The 18,789-nt window shown below is 60.5% G+C and overlaps 2 protein-coding genes and 1 non-coding gene across 3 annotated transcripts in view; 2 read left to right on the forward strand and 1 right to left on the reverse strand.

Moving 5' to 3' along the window:
- Positions 1 to 1,116, forward strand: part of FANCI (FA complementation group I) — a 33,306-nt gene extending 32,190 nt beyond the window's left edge. The window contains exon 38 of the mRNA XM_090263756.1: positions 486 to 1,116. Within this exon, the coding sequence (XP_090119882.1) occupies positions 486 to 551 (66 nt within the window). The 3' untranslated portion in view covers positions 552 to 1,116. The remainder of the gene's footprint in view (positions 1 to 485) is intronic.
- Positions 399 to 14,232, reverse strand: POLG (DNA polymerase gamma, catalytic subunit). The gene is made up of 21 exons (XM_090263757.1): positions 13,561 to 14,232; positions 10,390 to 10,585; positions 9,529 to 9,699; positions 9,286 to 9,432; positions 9,063 to 9,142; positions 8,143 to 8,325; positions 7,899 to 8,053; positions 7,658 to 7,784; positions 6,697 to 6,933; positions 6,056 to 6,176; positions 5,805 to 5,891; positions 5,399 to 5,506; positions 4,795 to 4,955; positions 4,345 to 4,398; positions 4,137 to 4,254; positions 3,371 to 3,849; positions 2,835 to 2,957; positions 2,541 to 2,709; positions 2,218 to 2,426; positions 1,342 to 1,502; positions 399 to 866 (listed from the first exon to the last, which is right to left on the reverse strand). Exons 1-21 carry the CDS (start codon positions 14,163 to 14,165, stop codon positions 790 to 792), a joined length of 3,768 nt encoding a protein of 1,255 aa, XP_090119883.1. The 5' UTR covers positions 14,166 to 14,232; the 3' UTR covers positions 399 to 789.
- A 1,150-nt stretch (positions 14,233 to 15,382) lies between these two features.
- TRNAR-UCG (transfer RNA arginine (anticodon UCG)) lies at positions 15,383 to 15,455 on the forward strand. The gene has a single exon. It is a non-coding gene; the product is annotated as a tRNA-Arg (tRNA).
- Positions 15,456 to 18,789: the final 3,334 nt, after the last annotated feature.

Here is an 18,789-nt window from a genome sequence, read left to right on the forward strand (position 1 = left end):
GGACAAGGAATGACTCACCCCAGCTTTTTGGCTCAGGGCCCAGTGTACTTCCTCTGCGCCCTTGGCCCTCGGGTCTGTTCCTCCCTTCAGTTTCACCAGGTAAACAGCAGCCCCCAAGCCTGCAGCGCCTCTGAGGCAAAGCCCAGTGCTGGGGGCGCTGCCCAACCCCCTGGCCCCGGCTTCTCACAAACTCCGCGCCTCTTGTGGCGCAGACGGTCACACTCCAGGCCCGCCCCCGGGGGTGAGCACTAGCGCTTTGATGCTCCTCCTGCCACCTTGTCCCATGAACCTCCCCAGGTCAGCAAAAGCCCAAAGGAAGGGCACCCCTCCCCTAACTGCACTTGGAGGCCCCTGGCGCATCCCCGAGTGGGACGGGGCGGAAGCACGAGCACACAGGCTTCTGTGAGAAGATAAAGGACTTTTATTTCCAGGGCCTCTGGGCAGGCCTGTCACACTGAAGCGCGGCCCCTCCCCTCCCCTCCTAGGACACTGTGTCAGAGCGCGGGCGACAGAGCGAAGAGCCGGCCAACAAGAAAAGAAGAGAGAAATGAAATGCCTGAGTTAATGTGAGCTTTGGGGCTTCTGCTTTCCTTCGCCCAAGGAGCACCGCCGCCCTGTCCTCCAGCCTGCGCCGCGGTGGCCTCTGGGTCTGCACCCACCGACACCCGCGGGCCCCGCAGGCGGCCCTTCTCGGCAGGTCCTGCTGCTGAGCGGGGCACGGGCCTGAGTGTGGGCGCCCGCGGCACCCGGAGGAGCTCCACGGGAGCCGGCGCAGCGCCCCAGACCGGGCTACGGCCCGGGCTGGCTTCGTTTGTCCAGGGAGCCTCTGGTGAGTTCGATGATCTGGTAAATGTCCAGCGCTTCACCTGAAAGAGAGCGCAGGCTGGTCACGCCGCCTTCTCCAGAGCTGCCTGACACTGAGGTCAGAGAGGAGGAGGAAGCGCCAGAGTAACTGCCATGTTTCACTGGGAGGGTCCCTGTTCTTTCTGCATAAAATGTTTGCCTTAGGAACTTTATATAGAAACCAAGGTTTCATACCGTTTCGCATTCCGAAGCACAGTTTGTTTGTTTTCACCTAAGAATGCACTTTGATTTTTACACTATAAATCTTTAAACCAGAGCTTCAAAAATTCCTTTCATTTCCTACAATCCTGCTCTAGAAACACATCCCTTTGTGCTTTGAACATCCCATTCACTTTGGACCCAGGGCACGTCCACGAAGAGCCTGCTATTAAGAGTGGATTTCATACCCTCTGGGGCCTGAGCTTCCTGCTGTGCAGATCCCCGTCTGGTCCACCTTCTGCCCCACCCGTCACGGGACCACGGACCTGTCGTGCTCACCCTGGGGAATCCCGTATCTCCTTTCCATCCCGGTGGGGTTGGAAGGGGTTTTACAATCCATGGTCACTTCTTTCCTGAGGCAGCGGTCAATGTCGACTGCGCTAAAAAAGGCAACCGACTGGGGCAGGTCGTTCAGGCCCAGCTTGTAGGCGAACATGCACCTGAAAGAGACCCAACTCCTCTTAGCCACGCCCCTGCCACGGGTAAAGCCCCCGTGCCCCTGAGAGTGGGGTGCTTAATCAGAACGCCAGGGGCCAGCCCTGCAGGGCAGGTATGGCCTCAGACCACACCCTCCTACCTGGGCACGCACACTGATGGAAACTTTCCTGGTGACTCGAATGTACCAGGACTTCCTGTTGGCTTGTTAGGTGTAGCCCCCAAGAGATCCCCACACTGGTTCTGAGTGGCAGACCCACATGGAACTGCACTACCATTTAGTTCAACCATATAAATTTTACTAGGGAGAATACAAGCCAATATATAAAATATACAAATTATTTTAAAACCACATTTTAATTTCCTCAACAATGTAGTGTTAGTCACAATAACAAACTTTTAGCACTTAAGAAAACATTTTAAGATTTAAAAATCTCAATTTTCTACAAATTGAGAAAAGCCTCCTGGCAAACAGAAAGGTATATTTCCAGGACTTCCTACCTCCTCCCCACCAGTGACCTAGTCTTTGTGACACTTTCAAACCAAGAAATCCTTCTCCAAAGTTGAAGGCCAGTCTAAGACTTCTACTGTTTTTTAAACTGGAGGTAAAAGCTCAAACATTCACATCTGGGGAGATGATCACTCAGTCCCACTCAGCCTGGCCCCGAGCCCTGCATGGAAATGAGCACGTGGCCAGGCCAGAGGCCGCGGGCCGCCCACCTGGTCAGCAGGTTGGCGATCTGCAGGGCCAGGGCGGCGCGGTGGCGGTCCTCCTCCCGCACCAGGTAGCGGACCTCGTCATGGATGCTGATGCAGAAGCGCCCATCGATGGCAAACTCCTCAAACAGCCACTTCATGGCCACGAGCAGGAGGTGCAGGTAGTCCACGGCGGAGCTCTGCACCACCCAGTTCACGCGGCTGGTCATAAACTGCAGGGGGGAGGGGCGTGAGCAGGATGCTGCCACTCATGAGTTCCTCGGGAGCAGCCCGCCCGCCCTCCCTGCGACCCCCCCACCCCCGTGCGCCAGGGGTGCACACAATACCTCCCCCTGGGCCACCGCGGGCTCCAGGGCCCGGCTGATGCGGCAGCCCAGCACGGGGGTCCGGGGCTCGTCTGACGTGGCGATGCCCTCCAGCTTGTTGAACATTTCCGACTCTGTGCCGCCCGTCCACGCACGTTCTGCAACCACCTTCCAATTCCTCCTGCGGGACCTGGGGGCCCGGAAACAGGTAGGGCGAGCTTCGTCTTTCAGTATCGCAGCCAGAAACGAGCATCCCCGCTCTCCTGGGGCCAGCCCGGGCCCTCCCTCCATCCCAGACACACGCAGGGGGCTCACTTCCTTGAAGCTTCTCTCTGGATCCTGCGCAGATCCTGCAGGGAGACGCAGCCATCCTCGGTCCTCTCCACGGGGATGTGCAGCTGCCTCACCAGCCACTCGCCCTCCTCCGACAGCCGGTACCTGGGGGGGCGGGGGGGGGGTAGGTCAGCCGCCGCTTTCCTCCACTCCCACAGGCTCCCTCGAAGGGAAAGCAGGGCCGGCTTGCTAGGGTCTCGCAGCCACGCAGAGGCAGGGCCCAGACAGGCAGCAAGCAGAGGACAGAGGCTCCAACCCAGAAGCTGTCCCTGTTGTTACCCTGTGTCCCAGGCACTGAGCTGCCAAATGACCAACAGACTTAGCCCCACAAGGGGCCCTGCTGAAGGCCGACTACTAAGCAATGTCACCACCCAAGGACAAACCAGCCTGGGGCTCGTACACAGGTCCGAGGAGAGGGGCCAGGTGAGGGTGCGGGTAACGGGAGGTAGAAAACGCAGGCTGTAAAGGGTAGTAAAGCGGGCCCGGGGCTGGGGGTACTGAGGGCACAGGGACCCCACCTGCGCAGGCCCTTGGTGACGGCGTACATCTGCTGGGCCTTCTCGGCTGCCTCCTGGCGCGTGAGCCGGTGGTTAAACTGCATGAGCAGGCGCTCTGCGAAGGGCTGCCCTGCCCCGTAGATGCGGCCGTAGTTGAAGATCTTGGCGTGCTCCCGGCTGATGCCCACGGTGGCGGCTGTCTTACTGTGCAGGTCGGTGCCCCTGCTCTTCCGGCCCTGCAGGGTCATCCACCCGAAGGCCGTGCAGCCTGCGGGGCAGGAGGGAGTGAGACAGGAGGCCCAGAAACACTCTGCCCCCAGCCCCCCAACCTGGGTCCCAGGGGCCAGCCCCGGCCACGGCTCACCATGCATGCCGGCAAAGTGGGCATCCCCCAGCACCGCTGCGATCCACAGCTCCTGCGAGTCCACATCGGCACCCACCAGCACGTAGCCGGGCGGGGCCTGCACCATGGCCTTCAGCTCGCTGCCTACTCGGTCCAGCTGCAGAGAAGAGTGAGGTCAGGCCCGCCCGCACGCCTCCTCCCCGAATCCAGTCCCCTGACGGCGGCCTAACAGCACAGCGCTGAGAGGCAGAGGAATCCGCACTCTGTGCCTGGCAGCTGTGCACCATGGCCAGCAGCAGGGGCCCAGCACATTTGCTGAAAAGGGATGAGTGAAGCTAGATCTGCACCCAAGTCCCACCTGACCCAGATCACTGACGGCCCCCTGCAGCCCGTCTGAGACAGCGGAGGGGAGGGGAAGGGACCAGAGGTGCAGAGGACACGCACCCGGGCGTTGCTGGCAGTGAGCCATGTGGGCTCCACAGCCCGGCGGGTAATGGTGCCAGCGGTCACCACCTGCGGCAGGATGGCCCCGTAGCGGCCTTCCTCATCGTAATCTGGGTGCCTGTAGGGAGGGGGGAGCACGAGCCTCAGTAACTGGCTTTGGTCCCAGGACCCTCCACTGCTGCCCCCACGACCACCTGGCAGGGCATACCTGGTCACAGCACGGGGCAGAGCCGACCTGGGCAGCCACACCACCATCTGGGAGCTATGGGGACAGACAGGCTGAGACGGCACAACCATGGGGACAGAAACCAACCCCTTGCCACCCGGGCCCTCACTGCCCAGCTTGAGGGGTTGCTGGGCCCCCTCCTTGCCCAGCCTGCATCCTCTTCCCACTGACCTGACTCAGGGTGCACCCTGGCACAGCCTCTGGGAACTGGCCAGGCCACCAAAGGCACCAGAGTACCGTGAGGGTCCAACAGCAGCCAGCCACCACTGCCTGACCCACCGGCCATTCCCAGTCTAGAGGATCCCCTCCCAGGGCTCCAGCAGTCACACCAACGGGTCCTCGTAGGGCTGGGAGGAGGGGCGTCCCAGGGTTGCTTCTAGAAACCTGGCCAGGGGCACAGAGAGCCATCTCTGCCCCCCCACGGTGGCCCACCTGATACGTTTGTGGGCATTCCTCCAGAAGGAAATCATTTTGTTGATCTCCAGGGCCCGCGGCCCACTGGCTCCTCCCGGGCCGGCCTGCAGGGTGCCATCCTCCATCTTGGGCAGGAAGTCCTTGGCAAAGGGGCTGCCCACGTTGCAGCTGTTGCCGTCCTGGGGAGGGCAGAGGGAGCGGGGCTGCAGGCACGTGGCAGGCCCCTGGCCGGGGAGCCAACGTCCTGTGCACTTGGGCTCTGCCCAGAACCTCAGGCGGAGCAGTCTGGGGCAAACCCCGCCCGACAGCCCCTCGGACAGACACATAGCAGCCCAGCAGCCCTCGCAGGAACAGCCTCGGTCAGCAGAGCCTGTCCTGCAGCAGGTGCAGTGCCAGACACCTGACGTGCCCTCAGCCACTTAACTCCACTACGTGCCCTTTCCCACCCACTTCCCACAAGAAAAACATAGGCCCAGAGGGAGGGTGCCGTTTGCACTGAGCTGGCGCTCTACCCTGCCACTGCCACCGTCATTCCTGCAAAGAGGGCTGTCCCTCGGAGGCCTGCTGGGAGCCCAAGCACCAGGAAGACCCTGTGGGACAGGGCGTGAACCAGGACACACACCTTGTGAGGCAGCTTGAAGAACCAGCAGCCAGGGATGTCCACGTCGTGGTAAGGCCCGTTGCCATGGTGATAGGCTGGCTGGCTGCCCTTGGGGCCAGCAGCGCCAGGCTGTGGGGCCACACACCTAGATCAGGCCCTGGTCCAGCACCTGCGTCAGCGACGGCCACGGGGCAGGGGTGGGCGAGGGCCTGAAGTGCTGGGCAGGTAAGCTGGGAAATGACAGGGCAGCCACCGGGTCTCAGGCTTCCTCCCTGGCCCTCCAGCACGTGTGGGGCCACCAAAGGCAGGACAGTGTCTCCCAGCCCCCAGGCCCTCGGGAACGCTGGTGGAGAACTGCTACTCGGGCCTAAGGAGGGCCTGGCCACCCAGCACCCACCCAGAGAACCTGGGCCCGCACCCCGCTCACCGCAGCCGGGGGTTGAGCTGGAACTGCCGCCTCCAAGTCCTCCACCCTGGCCTCGGCCTCTACCTCTAAGCAGCCCAGCTCTTCCACCTGGATGGGCCCAGGTACCAAGGGGGTGAAGCAGGAGGCTGGGTCGGCCGGAATCCACCAGCCCCTCCCTGCGACACGCAGACAGCCCAGGCCGGCCTGGGGTGAGAACCGGGCAGGCTGTGCCCCGCCCCCCACCCCAGAGCTCAGGCTGCGCCCACCCTCACCATCTGCCACTCGGCGCCGCTCTCGCTGAGCAGGAAGTCCTCGGCCAGGCCTGCCTCCTGCGGCTCCGGCTGCTGCTTCCCCTGCTCAAGACAGTGCTTCCTGTACAGGGACTCGATGGCTCTGGGCAGAGAACAGCAGCAGCGGCCTCTGGTTACGCGCGCCCACGCCGGGCCAGGCAGCTGGCTGGGGGCCTTCCACACTTGCCCTGGTTTGGTCCTCAGAACCAGCTCTGAGGCAGGAGTGGACAGCGCGCTCCCTGGTTTTCAGACAGCGAGTAACAGATCGAAAATGACATAGCGCCCTGGTGACAGGCTGGGGGTCCGAGGGCTGGTCTGACTCAAATCTAAGCTCCATTTATGCCACAGAGCCGCTACCACCCCAGTAGAAGCTCTGGGAGCAGAGCGGTGGGGAGTCAGGCCCCAGCCCTGCCCCAGGCTGGCTCCTCAGTCCTCCCAGCTCCATGCCTGCAGCCCCCGCAGAGCTCTGCAGCCCCCACGGCAAAAGACGGGAACCCACAACTCTCAGACCATCCCTCTCTGACCCAAGCTCTTCCCAGCAGCCTGAGCTGGGCTCGGCGTCTCTAGCAAGGAGCAGGGGTCCTTAGGTGCCCGGCCCTTCCTCCCCTGAGCCTGGGCCTCACCTGTAGGGGCAGGCCCCCCCAGCCGCTGCCAGGGTGGTGGCCGCTGGCACCCCAGCCAGGTTGTCCCGCCGCCCAGGCACCAGGTATCCCCAGCCGTGCCGCTCTGAGAAGTGCAGAGGGAAGCCGTCCCAGGTCAGCGCCATGAGTTTAGGTGTGACCCGCATCTGCAGGCTGAGCAGGCTGGGGCCCGGAGCCCATACAGGGTCATCCAGCCGGGGACAGAGCTTCCGGTACCACCTGTGCCCCACCAGAGAGAAAAGTGTCACAGTGAGGACATGCTCCACCGCCTCCCAAGGCCCTGAGGCTTTCTTCTGGAGACCTCAGCATGTAGCCACTGCTCTCCCTCTGGGATCTGGCCTGGACCCTCATGGAGTCCCCTAGAATAAATCAGAAGTCCCACTGCACTAGTCAGCAGCCAGCCCGCAGGACAGCCAGGGCAGGGCTCCCGTTGCTGCAGGGTAACTGGCCAGCGGAGCGAACAGATACGCCATCCCGCCACGGCTCAGTGACACCCAGGGCCTCCTGAGCCCCGTCCGTCATGTGCTATCCACCAGGGCCGATGCCCAGGTGAGGCCAGCGAGGCACCCAGAACACAGAATTATGAGGCTCAAGTGAAGGGTCACTTCCTTAAGGAAGCCTCCCCTGATTTCCCTGAGCAGACACTGCCTCAAAACTGATCCCTCTTCCATGTCACCCTGGATAGAAGCCCAGCCGCACTGGCTGGCTTGCATGCCCGCTCCTGCTAGGGTGAAGGAGCTCCTGGGAAGGAGCTGGGTTCCCGCGTTCCCCCGGCGCTGCCATGGGCTGGCACACAGAGGTGCTCAGTGCACTTATAATGAATGAATCCAGTGAGCAGGGGTCAGGGGCAGCACCCCACCCCTCGGGCCGGGGCCCAGCACAGGGGTTTCCAGAGATGGGGGGTGAGAACAGACTCTGATTATGTTACAGGGACAGGGCTCACCCAGGGTGTCCAGGAAGGTGCTGGGGTCGCTTGGGCAGGAGTTCTGTGGTCCCCTTCAGCTGCTCCAAGCAGGCGTGGGCTCTGACAGCTTGTTGAGACTCCTCCTCCTCACTGGGGGGGCCCGGGTCTGCAGAGGGTCACAAGGCCCATCAGAAATGGCTGCCCAGCCCACCGATCCCCAGGGCTGGAGCAACCCTTTCCCAGGGCCCAGGTGTGCCGGCCTGCCGCCCACGGCCCCCACCTTCCTGATCCTCAGGATCTCCAGCCGCCTCGGCCCCCTCAGCAGGCACACTGCTGGCGGCATCCAGCTCCTTCCTCTTCACCTGCTTTTTCTTCTTCTGCTTAAACTCCTGCAGGTCCCACTCCAGGTCCCAGAGCCAGGGGTCTTCTTTGTACCTGCACAGCCAGTCCCCCAGGGCAGGGCTGAAGCCAAGCCAAGAGCCAGGCCTCCCCTGCCCGATGCCGCCCGCCTGCAGCCTGGCTACCTCTCCCCGGAAAGCAGCTGGCAGGCGTCGTTGGCCAGGTCCATCAGCGACTTCTTCATCTCCCGCTGCAGCTCCTCGTAGGTGCTATGTGCCTCTGCCAGGTAACGCTCCCAGTTCTGGTTGACAGGCAGGTAGGAGACCCCCATCTCCAGCATGCCAGCCAGAGTCACTGGGTGGGGACACCTGGGGGATAAACACAAGGGCTGCCGTGACCAACCACTGGAGGCCAGAGCTGGCAGTAAATTCAAAATCATAACCGGGCTGCCCAGCCTTTCCTTTCAACCCAGCAAACACACCTTTTGCTCACAACCCATTATAATCTCAGGGGGCCACCTCCATACATGCAGTCTGTTGCCATACGGCACATGCCTGCGACATCCACCCATCCTCAGGGGTCATGTGGGAATCGCAGGTCACAAAATGAAAATGGATGCCATCTGCTAAGCGATTACTAAGTGCCAGGCACCATGCCCATCACCCCACCACATGGAAGATCAACATGAACTTCGCAGCGAGCAGAGCCAAGCGGACCTCGGTGTTTCACAGGTAAGGACACCCAGGCTCCGAGAAACCAAGTAAGCTGCCCGAGGTCAAATGAGCTGGGGGCCACGGTCAAGATCTGAGCCAAGTCTGGCGGACGCTTATGACTGACCGCAACCTAAGTGTGACGCACCGGCGAACACAACCAGGATGGGAGGGAGGCCCTGAGCCCCGGACCTGGGTACAGCGTGGGTGCTTAGCAAAGTGGGACCCGGCCCAGGGAGCTCCGGCTCAGCCCTCGGCCCGCCCCCCACGACCTCTGCAGAACCCCAGAGCCCAGCACCAGGCGCCACCACCAGTCCGGACGGCCCCACTCCTGCAGCCCGCGGCGACAGCCCTCCCTGATGACAAGGCCCCGGCCCCACAGGGGCCCCGCTCACCTCTCCAAGAAGAGTGGCAGCTGCTGCTGGAAGACTTCGTAGGTGGCCCACACGTCCTGGGCGCAGTACTGCATCAGGTCCTGGCACGGGTGACAGGCAGGCGCTGGGCGGGCAGCCATCCCACTACCACCGCCGGGCTCAGGGTCAGGTCTGGCGGCTACACTCCCTGGGGCCCGCTCAGGCCCGCCGCAGCCCCCCTCCCCGAGCCGCCGCAGCCCCATACCTGGAAGTTCTCCCGGACGTCCCTCATGCTGCCCTTGACAAACAGTTCGCGAGGCTCCTTCTCGAGGGCAGGACCCCCCACATACAGTCTGTGCACGTCTGCTAGGTTATTGACACTGCTGATGTCCAGCCAGTCCCAGGATGAGATCTGAGGGGCCAGAGTGAGGGACGCGGCAGATTAGCTCGGCCTCAGGCCGGACCGGCTGCCTGGGCCGGGTGCCCCGGCCCCACGGAGTGCACTCACCGCCGGGCCATTGGCTTTGCTCCGGGGCTTCTGGCCCTGCTGGGCCTTGTGCTTGTGCTGGGCCTTGTGCCTGCCCTGCCTGGCCGCCATCCACAGGCTGCGCTGGAAGCTGCTCAGCCCCGAGATGGCCATGTGCATGCTCATGGTGTCCAGGAAGCGCATGTGCGAGCCCTGCGGACAGGCCGCGGCTGAGGTGCCAGCCTCCGGGCTCCGCACTGCCTCCCTCCCGCCGCACGGCTCCCACGCTGCGGACGGGGACCTCGGTGCTTGCTCACGCTTGCCCGCCCCACTTCTTGCCACCCTTGACGGTGCAGGCCTGGTTCCATCCCAACACACAAGTCCTCCCCAGCATCCAGCAGCAGCTCTGAGGGGCGCAGAGGAGCCAGACAAGGCCTTCCGAGCCCTCGCCCGGCTGCCCCCCTCCCAGGGCTACTAGGGGGATGCCAGGGCAACGCACTGTCCATGACATGAAGCCCGGCCACAGCGGCACAGCCGGAGTGGCTCCCAGCATCCACCTGGGCACCGGTCAGACCCGCCGTCAACCCTGGAACCACTGCTATCTATTTTCACTAATAGGGAAGCTGAGGCACAGGGTTGCTGCGGAGCTCACAGCGTCCAGCTACGACTGGGACAGGACGTAAGCCCAGGTGGCGTGGCCCAGAGCCTCCAAGGACCCACGCTGAGCTGTAACATGCCACACAGAGAGAAGGGCTGTATGTCCCATAACAGGCAGGTCCTGGGCACAGAATGGCAGGGCACAGCAGCCAAGGGCGGGGCTGGCCAGCAGTGCCCCCCCAGTCCCTGGGGCCAGGGCTCCCAGCCCACCTGCACCGGCACCCGCAGGTGGCCCAGGGTCCTTACCTGGATCAGGTACTGCTCCCGGATGTGGGCCCGGTCAAAGGAAACATTGTGCCCCACCACTAGCTGCTCCTGCCAGCCGCGCCGGGCGGGGCCGCCAGCACCCGCAGGGACCTCCAGGGGGATGAGATCAGCCGGCGACAGCTGGCTGGTCCAAGAGTAACGCTCTTCCACCAGCCGCCGGCTGCACCAGGAATACCTGGGGGAGGCGAGACAGGCACGTCAGCCGAGGAGCGCGACACTTCCGCTCCAGGACGCCCGCCGCGCGCCCACCACCATGTGCCAGGTCACGCTAGCGGCTGGGGACCCCAGTGAGGCCGGGGGTGCTCCCAACCGTCACAGAGCTAGAGGTTGGGGGAGTTCCAAAAGCATCTATACTCCCAGAGATAAAGATGGCAGACGTGGCCCAGCCCTGGCTGTCCCGCATTCAGCTTGGCTCAGATCCTGGGGTTCACTGACTCTGCACTTGGCCACGAGGTGCTTTATAAATATTAATCAGCCCTCATGTCTATAAACACAAAACAGCTTACGCTCAAAGTGCTATTACAGCGATCCCTCACTTATCGCACGTATTACGTTCTAGACCCCCCGCAATAGGTGAAAATCCACGAAGTAGGAACCTTACGTTTATTTTAGTATTTATATATATTTTAAGGCTTTACAAACCCTTCCCACACACTTATAAACTGTTCCCAGTCCCTTATTAACCTTTCCCACTCCCTTATTAACCTTTTCCACACTTTTATAAACACTACTTACGTTCTTAAACATATTCTACACGATTAAACCTACGTCACTTTAACAATATACATAGACATCACCGCAATATCCCGCGATATAGTGAAAAATCCACGATAAATAATTAAATATATTTTTTAAAATCCTGCGATACAGTGAGACCGTGATAACTGAACCGCGATAGAGGGGCTGCTGTAAATGAGAGAAGCAATTAGAATCCAAAGTGGAAAGTTTTTTTCTCATTGACGACGGCAAAATAATAACAACAAAAAAGGACACATGCTACACTCACGTACGGGAGGAGTCATCTGATGGCTGGAAAGATTCTAAAGGCTAAAGAGCAAGTGACACACCTTGGAGGGCCTGTGCCTCAGTGAGACCAGGGCAGGTGCCAGAAGGTCCCCAAATCCGCAGCAAGTGGGGCTGGAGGCACAGGGGGCGAGTGCCGCCCACCGAAGGCCTGACCGGGACCAGAAAAGGCGGGAGTTTGCTCAGGACCCACCAGACTGTGCGTGGGGGGCTGCCACTGAAGGAAACCGTGTGCCACAGGGTCAAGGCCCGTCAGCGTCACAGCGAATGACGAGGCCACACGTGCGGCCACCACAGTTGCAAAGGAGTCCCTGCCACCAGTTTCAACAAACATAAACTAGTTTTTTGTGGGTTGTTTTTTGGGGGGACGGGATGTAACAAAAAGAGGTTCCTAGTTTTAAACCTAGTCAAATGTAGCTCGCACGCCAAGGGTGGGAAGGTGCTCAGGGCCTCGTGCTGAAACCTACCCCCTTCCTGTTTAGCAGCGAAACAACTCGGAGGAAAAAGCTGAGGAATGGCAACTGTGCCGATGACGGAAACCTTGGTTGCAGTAAAGAGTCACACAGGTGACAAGATCCAGGTCTGCAGCTGTGCGTGGGGCCATCTGAGTGTAATTTTATTCTTGATAAAAATAAAAATAAAAACAGAAAAAAGAAGAAGAAAGGCAAAACACAGCACCTTTGGTAAACTCAAGGCGCGTCGGAACCAGTGTGTTAATGCTGCGCTTTCCCTGTGAATCCCAGGGAACCGCCTGTAGAACGTCCCTCCGGTCTGCAGGCCCAGCCCTGACCAGCGGCCTTTGGGAACCTGCCCTGAAGGCTGCCCAAGGCTTCCCCCTCCCGCTGGGGGTTGAGGGCAGGTACTGGATGGGATGCAGCCGTGTGACAGGGACGTGCCCAGGTTCAAGGGGGACTGCTACGGTGGCCCCATCCCGCACCCACCTCCACCACAGTCAGACTCCCAGGAGGAAGGCACCCACGTAAGCCCAGGCAGCTGCACCAGGCAGGCAGGCGACGCCCCCGGGGCCACTGGCTGGAACGGAGTGAGAGGAGGAGGGACCGAGGAGGGAGGGAGAGGCGAAAAGCCACGAGAGGGAGGAGGAGGAAGTGAAAAGGGCTCTTAGGCTCAACTGTCCAAAAATGACCAAGAGGTCAAAAAGCAAGTCCTCCCGGCCGAGTTTCCTATTTTCCTTCAGCCGACACAGCCCATCACACCTTCCCTCCCTGACTGTTGCGTGGTGTGGGAAGCACTGAGCTGCTCACCGTGACCGGAACGAAGCCAACGAGGAGTCATCTAGTTTCGCCCTTCCTGCTGTGAATGCCTCCTTATCGAGTTAGCCTGTTCGCACCGTTTTCATCTGCACGTTTAACGTTTTATAGCTTTCTTTACAAAGACGTAGCTCCCAAGAGGAATAAAGAAACTGCCAACTTTTTGGTTGGCCAGGCCTGAAGGCATTAAGGTTGTCCAAGTATTTTAATCCTCGAACGAAGAATCAAAAAGGGGAGAAACAGTACCTCCATCACTGTTTCAGAAACTGGGGTAGCACTTGGAAGGTTACTTAAAAAGAAAAGGACATTGAATATACCTTTTGGGGACCCAAATGCCTGCTGGGGAGGCTGAGATAAGAAAGCATTTCTCAACTGGGGGTGGTCAGGGGAATGTTAGGGGGGTTGGTCTGGCATTTAAGGGAGCAGCAGGGATGCTAATGTCTTATCTTGCCTAGCTAGGAACAGCCCCCCAAAAGGGAGATTTCTCCTGCCCAAATACCCAGTAGCAACCCCAAACAGGAACACAGTTCAAATGCCCTGGACTGACTTGTCAGGAAGCTATTTCGGAGAGGGGCCAAGGCACCCAATCAAGGAGCTCTCCCCGTCAATCTCCAGCACAACATCCTGCTGTGATTCTCCTCCTGACCCCAAGCGCCACCAACATCTGCCTGGGTGTATGTTTCCTGCCTGGATCTTGCATCCATGACCGCTGGGGTCCAGCCTATTTTAGCTCGCAGAATACCCGCAGTCACCGGGAAAGCACCCACAGGGCACGCAGTGGGAGCCCAGGAGACCTTCACTGACTCAAACCAGCAAGCTGGGCCCCCCAAGCGTGATCACGTCCCCAGCCCACACTCACCAGGCCGAGGGGGATATGGCCACCGCCAGCGTGGGGCACATTCCCTCTGCCAAGCAGACCTCCACGTCGAACACCAGGGCCCGCTCCTCGGGGATGGCCACGGGTTCGGCCTCCCCCGCGGGGCCGTACCGGGTCCAGCCCTCCGCCCAGGCCCAGCTCGGGGGCCTGGGGGGCAGCTGGGCCTGCAACAGCGAGTTGGCCGCCTCCAGGTAGGGCAGGCTCTGCTTCTGGGCCAGGAGGCGGAAGTGCTGGTCCAGGTCGCCCCCGTAGAGGGGCGGCAGGCGCAGCTCCACGTCGGGCAGAGGCGCGTCCGGCTGCCCCCAGAGCCCGTGCTTCTGCAGGTGCTCGACGCTGCGGCGCACCGCGGCCTCGCCGGGCAGCTCCACGCCGAACCCGAAGATTTGCTCGTGAAGCCCTCTCGAGAGCATCTGGATGTGCAATGGGTTGTGCCGCAGCTGCGCGCGCTCCGAGGACGGCACTTGGGGCTGCCCGTCGCTGGAGACGGGGACGGAGACGGAGCTGGAGACCCAGCGCCTGGGAGCTGGAACCGGCCCTGGCCCGGCGCCGGTGGAGCCGGCCACTTTCTTCCAAAGCAGGCGACTCATGGTGGGTGCAGGGAGCCCCCCGCTGGGACTCAGGGCACCTGGCTTTGGACTCCAGCTTGGCTGCTTTTACTGGCTGACAGACGTGGAGGGAGACACGTCTGGTCTCTGTTTTCCTGTCAGTGGAATGGGCCTGACCATGCCTGCCTTCCACCCGCAATCCTAAAGGAGACAGACGACAGAAAATGTTATTACAGCCGCATCACCTCTTACTTAGAAGCCATCATTCCTTGAGCACTTATTGCGTCTGAGGGAAAGTGCCAGGCACTTTCTGGTACCTTTCCTCGGGTAAGCCTCAAACAACCTGGGGAAATATCAATACCCCGGCTCAGTAAATCGAGGTCCAAGTAGGGTCATCACTGAACTTGGGGAAGGGGAAGGCACGCGTGCTGGTCAACAGCCCAGATACTGGAGCAGGACAACGCGGGTTTGAATCCCGGTCCTAGCTCTTAAAGGCTGCGCGTGACCTTGGGCAAGCTCCTTAGGGCCTCCGTAAAGTGGGGTGAAGCGCCCTGTCATGCAAGGCTGTTGTTTGGGCGACAAGGAAGACTGTCGTGCGGCCCGGCCCTTGGCCAATGGTGGCTGCCATGATCGCCACCGCCAAGAGGTGACTGTGACCGGATTCGAACCCGCCGGCCGGGCCGCCGACCCTCGGGGCCCCCACCCACGCCCGGCCGCCCGCTGGGGCCCGCCGGCGGCGCCGCGATGCGCCCTGGGACGAGCCTCCGCCCTGCTCCGGGCCCCGCTCCCAGATCGGAGAGGGAGGGGCCGCGCCCCCGACCCACTACCCGGCCACCCCGGCTCGGAACCCGCCAGAAACCTCAGTCCGCCTAGTGCCTCCGGGTCTGCCGCTCCCGACCCCAGGCCAGCGACGCGGTGTCTTCCTCCGCGGGGCCTACGCAGCCTCGGGGTGGCGTGCGGTCTCCGCCTGAACAGTCCGCCCCGCTGGCAGCACCAACTTCCCGTCTGCGCCGCGCTCCATCCAGCGACTTATCCGACACGCAGGCGGGGAGACTCCCCGTGCGGCCAATAGGAGGGCCGCAAGTGGGCCGGTCCGCACGCGGGGGAAGAAGGGGACTTCCGGGTGGGTCCTCCCAACGAGACTCTGGGAACTAGGGTCCAATCTCCCCTGCTCAACGAGCAGATGGACTGGTCCCAGGCAAGCCGGTGGGTGGTAACAAGACTATTTAACCTATCCAAACAGACTTCCACTACCGGGTGGCCGCGTGGCCTAATGGATAAGGCGTCTGACTTCGGATCAGAAGATTGCAGGTTCGAGTCCTGCCGCGGTCGCGAGGGGTGGTTTAAACTTTTTCGGTTTACTCCACCTCAGAAATAAATTTACTCTGCCAACCAGCTCGAAAATTTGTGCCAATCACCACCCCGCATTAAAGCCAGGGAACACCCCGAAGTGCGGAAGTGACGGTCTCTCACACCACGCTCTGCACGTCCTTGAGAAACTGCTCGCCTACATGCCCCGGCGTGGGGGGCACAGCCCCGAAATGCACTATCCCAGCGGACCCCAGCGCGGCTGGAGGAGAGTGGAGGAGAGGAAGCGCATGGCCTGCCGAAATCCCGAGTTAAACCCAATTGGTAGAGCGGAATGGCAAGAGTTCACAACTTCAGAGAGTCCTAGCCCCGAGCAATTCGGAGGCGGGTGGGGGAGACGCTGCGTTTTGTTCGGCCCGGGGAGCAGCCAGAGGATGCTTTCCAGTCTTTGTGGTCTCTGCATCCACCTCCTTCCGCTCCAGGTGCCTCACCAGCTGCGCTCTCCCTGATAAACTGTGAAGTACCACGCAGAACGGGGGGGTGGGGGCAAAACTCAGGCTTTGCCCCATCCTCCGGCGCGTGCGTGTGCCAGGACTCCGTGACCTGACTGACACCCTGACTTCGGTATTGTTTCCAGGAGTAGCTACGGGGATAGCCAAGGACAGACACCCCTCCGCCGGCCCGCGCGCTGATCGCGCCCCGGCCCCGCCCCTCGTGCAGCCCGGAGAGGCAGAGAGCCCTACTGTTCTAGGCGTATTTAACATGCACACAAATGTTTTCTTGTTTATTTTTTTCTTTTGGCAGAAAGGTAAACTTAACTGAAAATTTACCATTTTATAACCACTCAGCCGTGTACCGAGGAGAGATTCAGTGTAAATCAGGGAGTCCCTGAGTGAGGAAGATGTTTTCATTACTGATCTACTGCAATTTGGCATTTCCTTCAATTATGAGGTTAGGCAACCAGCCACAGTGGTATTAGCCGCAAGACCCAATGGCACTCACGGATATTTTCATAAGGCATTACAGCGGCTGCAGATTTTTGAATGCATTGCTTATACTAATTCATAGTATATCACCTGTTCTTTCTACTATTTCATTATCTTTGCTTTCCGGCATAATCCTGTGTGTTTTGTGCATTTAAAGGCATCCTAAGAAGGTGTCTGTAGTACAGAGAAACTCACAACCCTTGGTTTGAGTGTCACTTCCAGGGGACTCTATAGTCCGTCCTGGTGTCCACCAGGAGAACAACCCAGTGCCAGGCAATGTCTTTCAAGATGTGTGCCCCTGTCACAAGGTAACTTCAAGCCAGGCAGGTGCCCTGCCCCTGGAATTAGAAACCTCGGTGAAGACAAAAATGGTTGACAGGTTCCCACTGGGGGACAAGCCCTTCATGCCAAGCCACGTCGTTTCCAGGATTCTGAGCCCAGCTGCTCCCCCTTCCCTCCTTCCCTCCTTCCTTTTCTGGGAGCTCCCCCAATCCTTCCAGGAAAGTCTGTCTCTGCTGGTAATGCCTGAGAAAGAGGATACACTTTCCCCAGCTCCACGGTAGCAAGAGGCAAAGTTCATTAGAAACTTTCTTGCAAAGCGTGCATCTCAATTGTATCAAATGCTGATTTTTAAAAAAATCTTCCCTTCCACTGCTGCAAATTTCCATGAAAACTGTCGCTGCGTCTCATTGGCTGCTGCATTTCATGGCCTGGCTGCAGCTTCATAATAACCACCAGCACTTTAAATGCTATGGTTTGTGCTAATCCTCCCATTGACCCTAAGAGAGAGGTACTGTAATTACTCCCTTCTCCTGGTGAGGAAACCGAGGCACAGAGAGGGGAAGTACCCTGCCAAAGCCCTACAAGCAGGCTAAACACCCTAGGGTACCACCTCATTTAGTCCCCTCAATAACCCCATTGGCACTATGGGTACATAGGTACGACCTTTATTCTGTTTTACAGGGGAGAAAAGAAAGGCTCCAATAACAAGCCTAAGGTGGGCTCCCTTATCTCAAAAACCACGCAGTCCGAGGCCTGAATCAGAACCCCAAAACTTTATGGTTCCAAAGCCACCAGGCATGGCTGCAAGCCCACTAAACACGCCAGGGGCGAAAAAGCACATGCTCGGAGACGAAGCCCACCGCACCGCTGATTTGCTGCTGGCCTGCACCAGAGTGGTTGGCGGAAGATCCCAGGTCGCGCTAATACCTGCCCCCAACCCCCAATATTTGTCAGAAAGCAACATGCGAGTCTAAGAACATTTTTCATGAGACTTCTTTTGTGCTTGACCAAGGGGACCCCCAAGAGATCCTCAGACCTAATTAAATTAACTTCTTAATTTCCGGAGGTCCCACAGGCAGGCGAGGGACCCGAACTGAAAGGGAAGCTGCTGAAATGGGGAACGCAAAGCGCCACGGGGACAAGGGGCACAGCTGCCTGGCTGCAAGACCCCTGGGGAAGAAGGTCCTGAGCCTGCCACACCCACCTCAGTCTACATGGAACCTTCCCGAAGGAGACGAAGAGAGCCGAGGCTCTGAAAACAAGGTGAGATTTAGGCCTGGACGTGGCTGGTTCCTGACCCGCAGGGGGGCCTCACACACGAGCCAGTGCGCTGCGTGCAGGTTGCGAGGCAGAGAAGAGCCAGGAGGAGGAAGAGGTGTCCAGCTCTCGCTTGGATAGGGCCTCTCTGCCCCCTGTATCCAGAGCCCAAACAATCAGACCGACGCCCCGCGGGTCCAGAGCCTTTCCCGCCCCGCGCGCCGCAGCCGAAGCCGTGTGCGCCTGCACCTCCCGGGAATCCCCGCCAGAGGGTGCTGCAGGACAGCGCGGGGACCCGCGCCCTGAGGCCGGAGATTGGCGAGGGCAGGACGTTCCCGGAGAGGAACCGGGTCCGCTAGGTAGGACGAAAGGAAGAAGACGGGAGGGTAGGAGCTGGGGAGACCCTCAGGAGCTCCCGTGTCCTGCGAGAGCCTTGGCGTAGTCCGACCAGGTCTTGGCGGGGCGCGGGCTTCGGCCTCCCCAGTTGCAGGTCTGGAGCCCGATGGGAAGGGGGATGGCAGGGCGGCCCTGCGTAATAAGCTCCAGCTGAGACACCAGGGAGCGAGGGTCTGACCTCCGCTCTTCACCCCGGCCACGGTGGGTTCCACGAAGTCTGCACCCTGGTCCTCCGTGGGTTCAAGCTTTACGCCCCCCTACTGATCCTGAGGGACGCTCTCCGGGGCCCTCGAGGCAGGGCACTGGCGCAGGAGCGTTGGAGCGGGTCCCCAGGCGGGCACTGAGGAGCTGAGTCCCCGGAGGGCCCCACGCTCTCGCTCTCTCTCCTTGGGACTTGGGGCAGGAGACGGCGGGGCGCCGGGTGCCCTGGCACCCTA

This window comes from Furipterus horrens, unplaced genomic scaffold (assembly GCF_987537825.1).
Source record: "Furipterus horrens unplaced genomic scaffold, mFurHor1.1.pri manual_scaffold_16, whole genome shotgun sequence".
Classification (NCBI taxonomy): domain Eukaryota; kingdom Metazoa; phylum Chordata; class Mammalia; order Chiroptera; family Furipteridae; genus Furipterus; species Furipterus horrens.

Bases quoted from the DNA above. Each gene is read 5' to 3' on its own strand.
- POLG (XM_090263757.1), bottom strand. From the start codon at position 14,165: ATGAGTCGCCTGCTTTGGAAGAAAGTGGCCGGCTCCACCGGCGCCGGG. The intron at 6,177-6,696 runs GTGAGGCCCAGG...TTCTCTGCCCAG, and splicing joins GGGGGGGCCTGCCCCTACAG to AGCCATCGAGTCCCTGTACA. The intron at 2,958-3,370 runs GTGGGGTCCCTG...CCGCCCCCCCAG, and splicing joins GTCACCAAGGGCCTGCGCAG to GTACCGGCTGTCGGAGGAGG.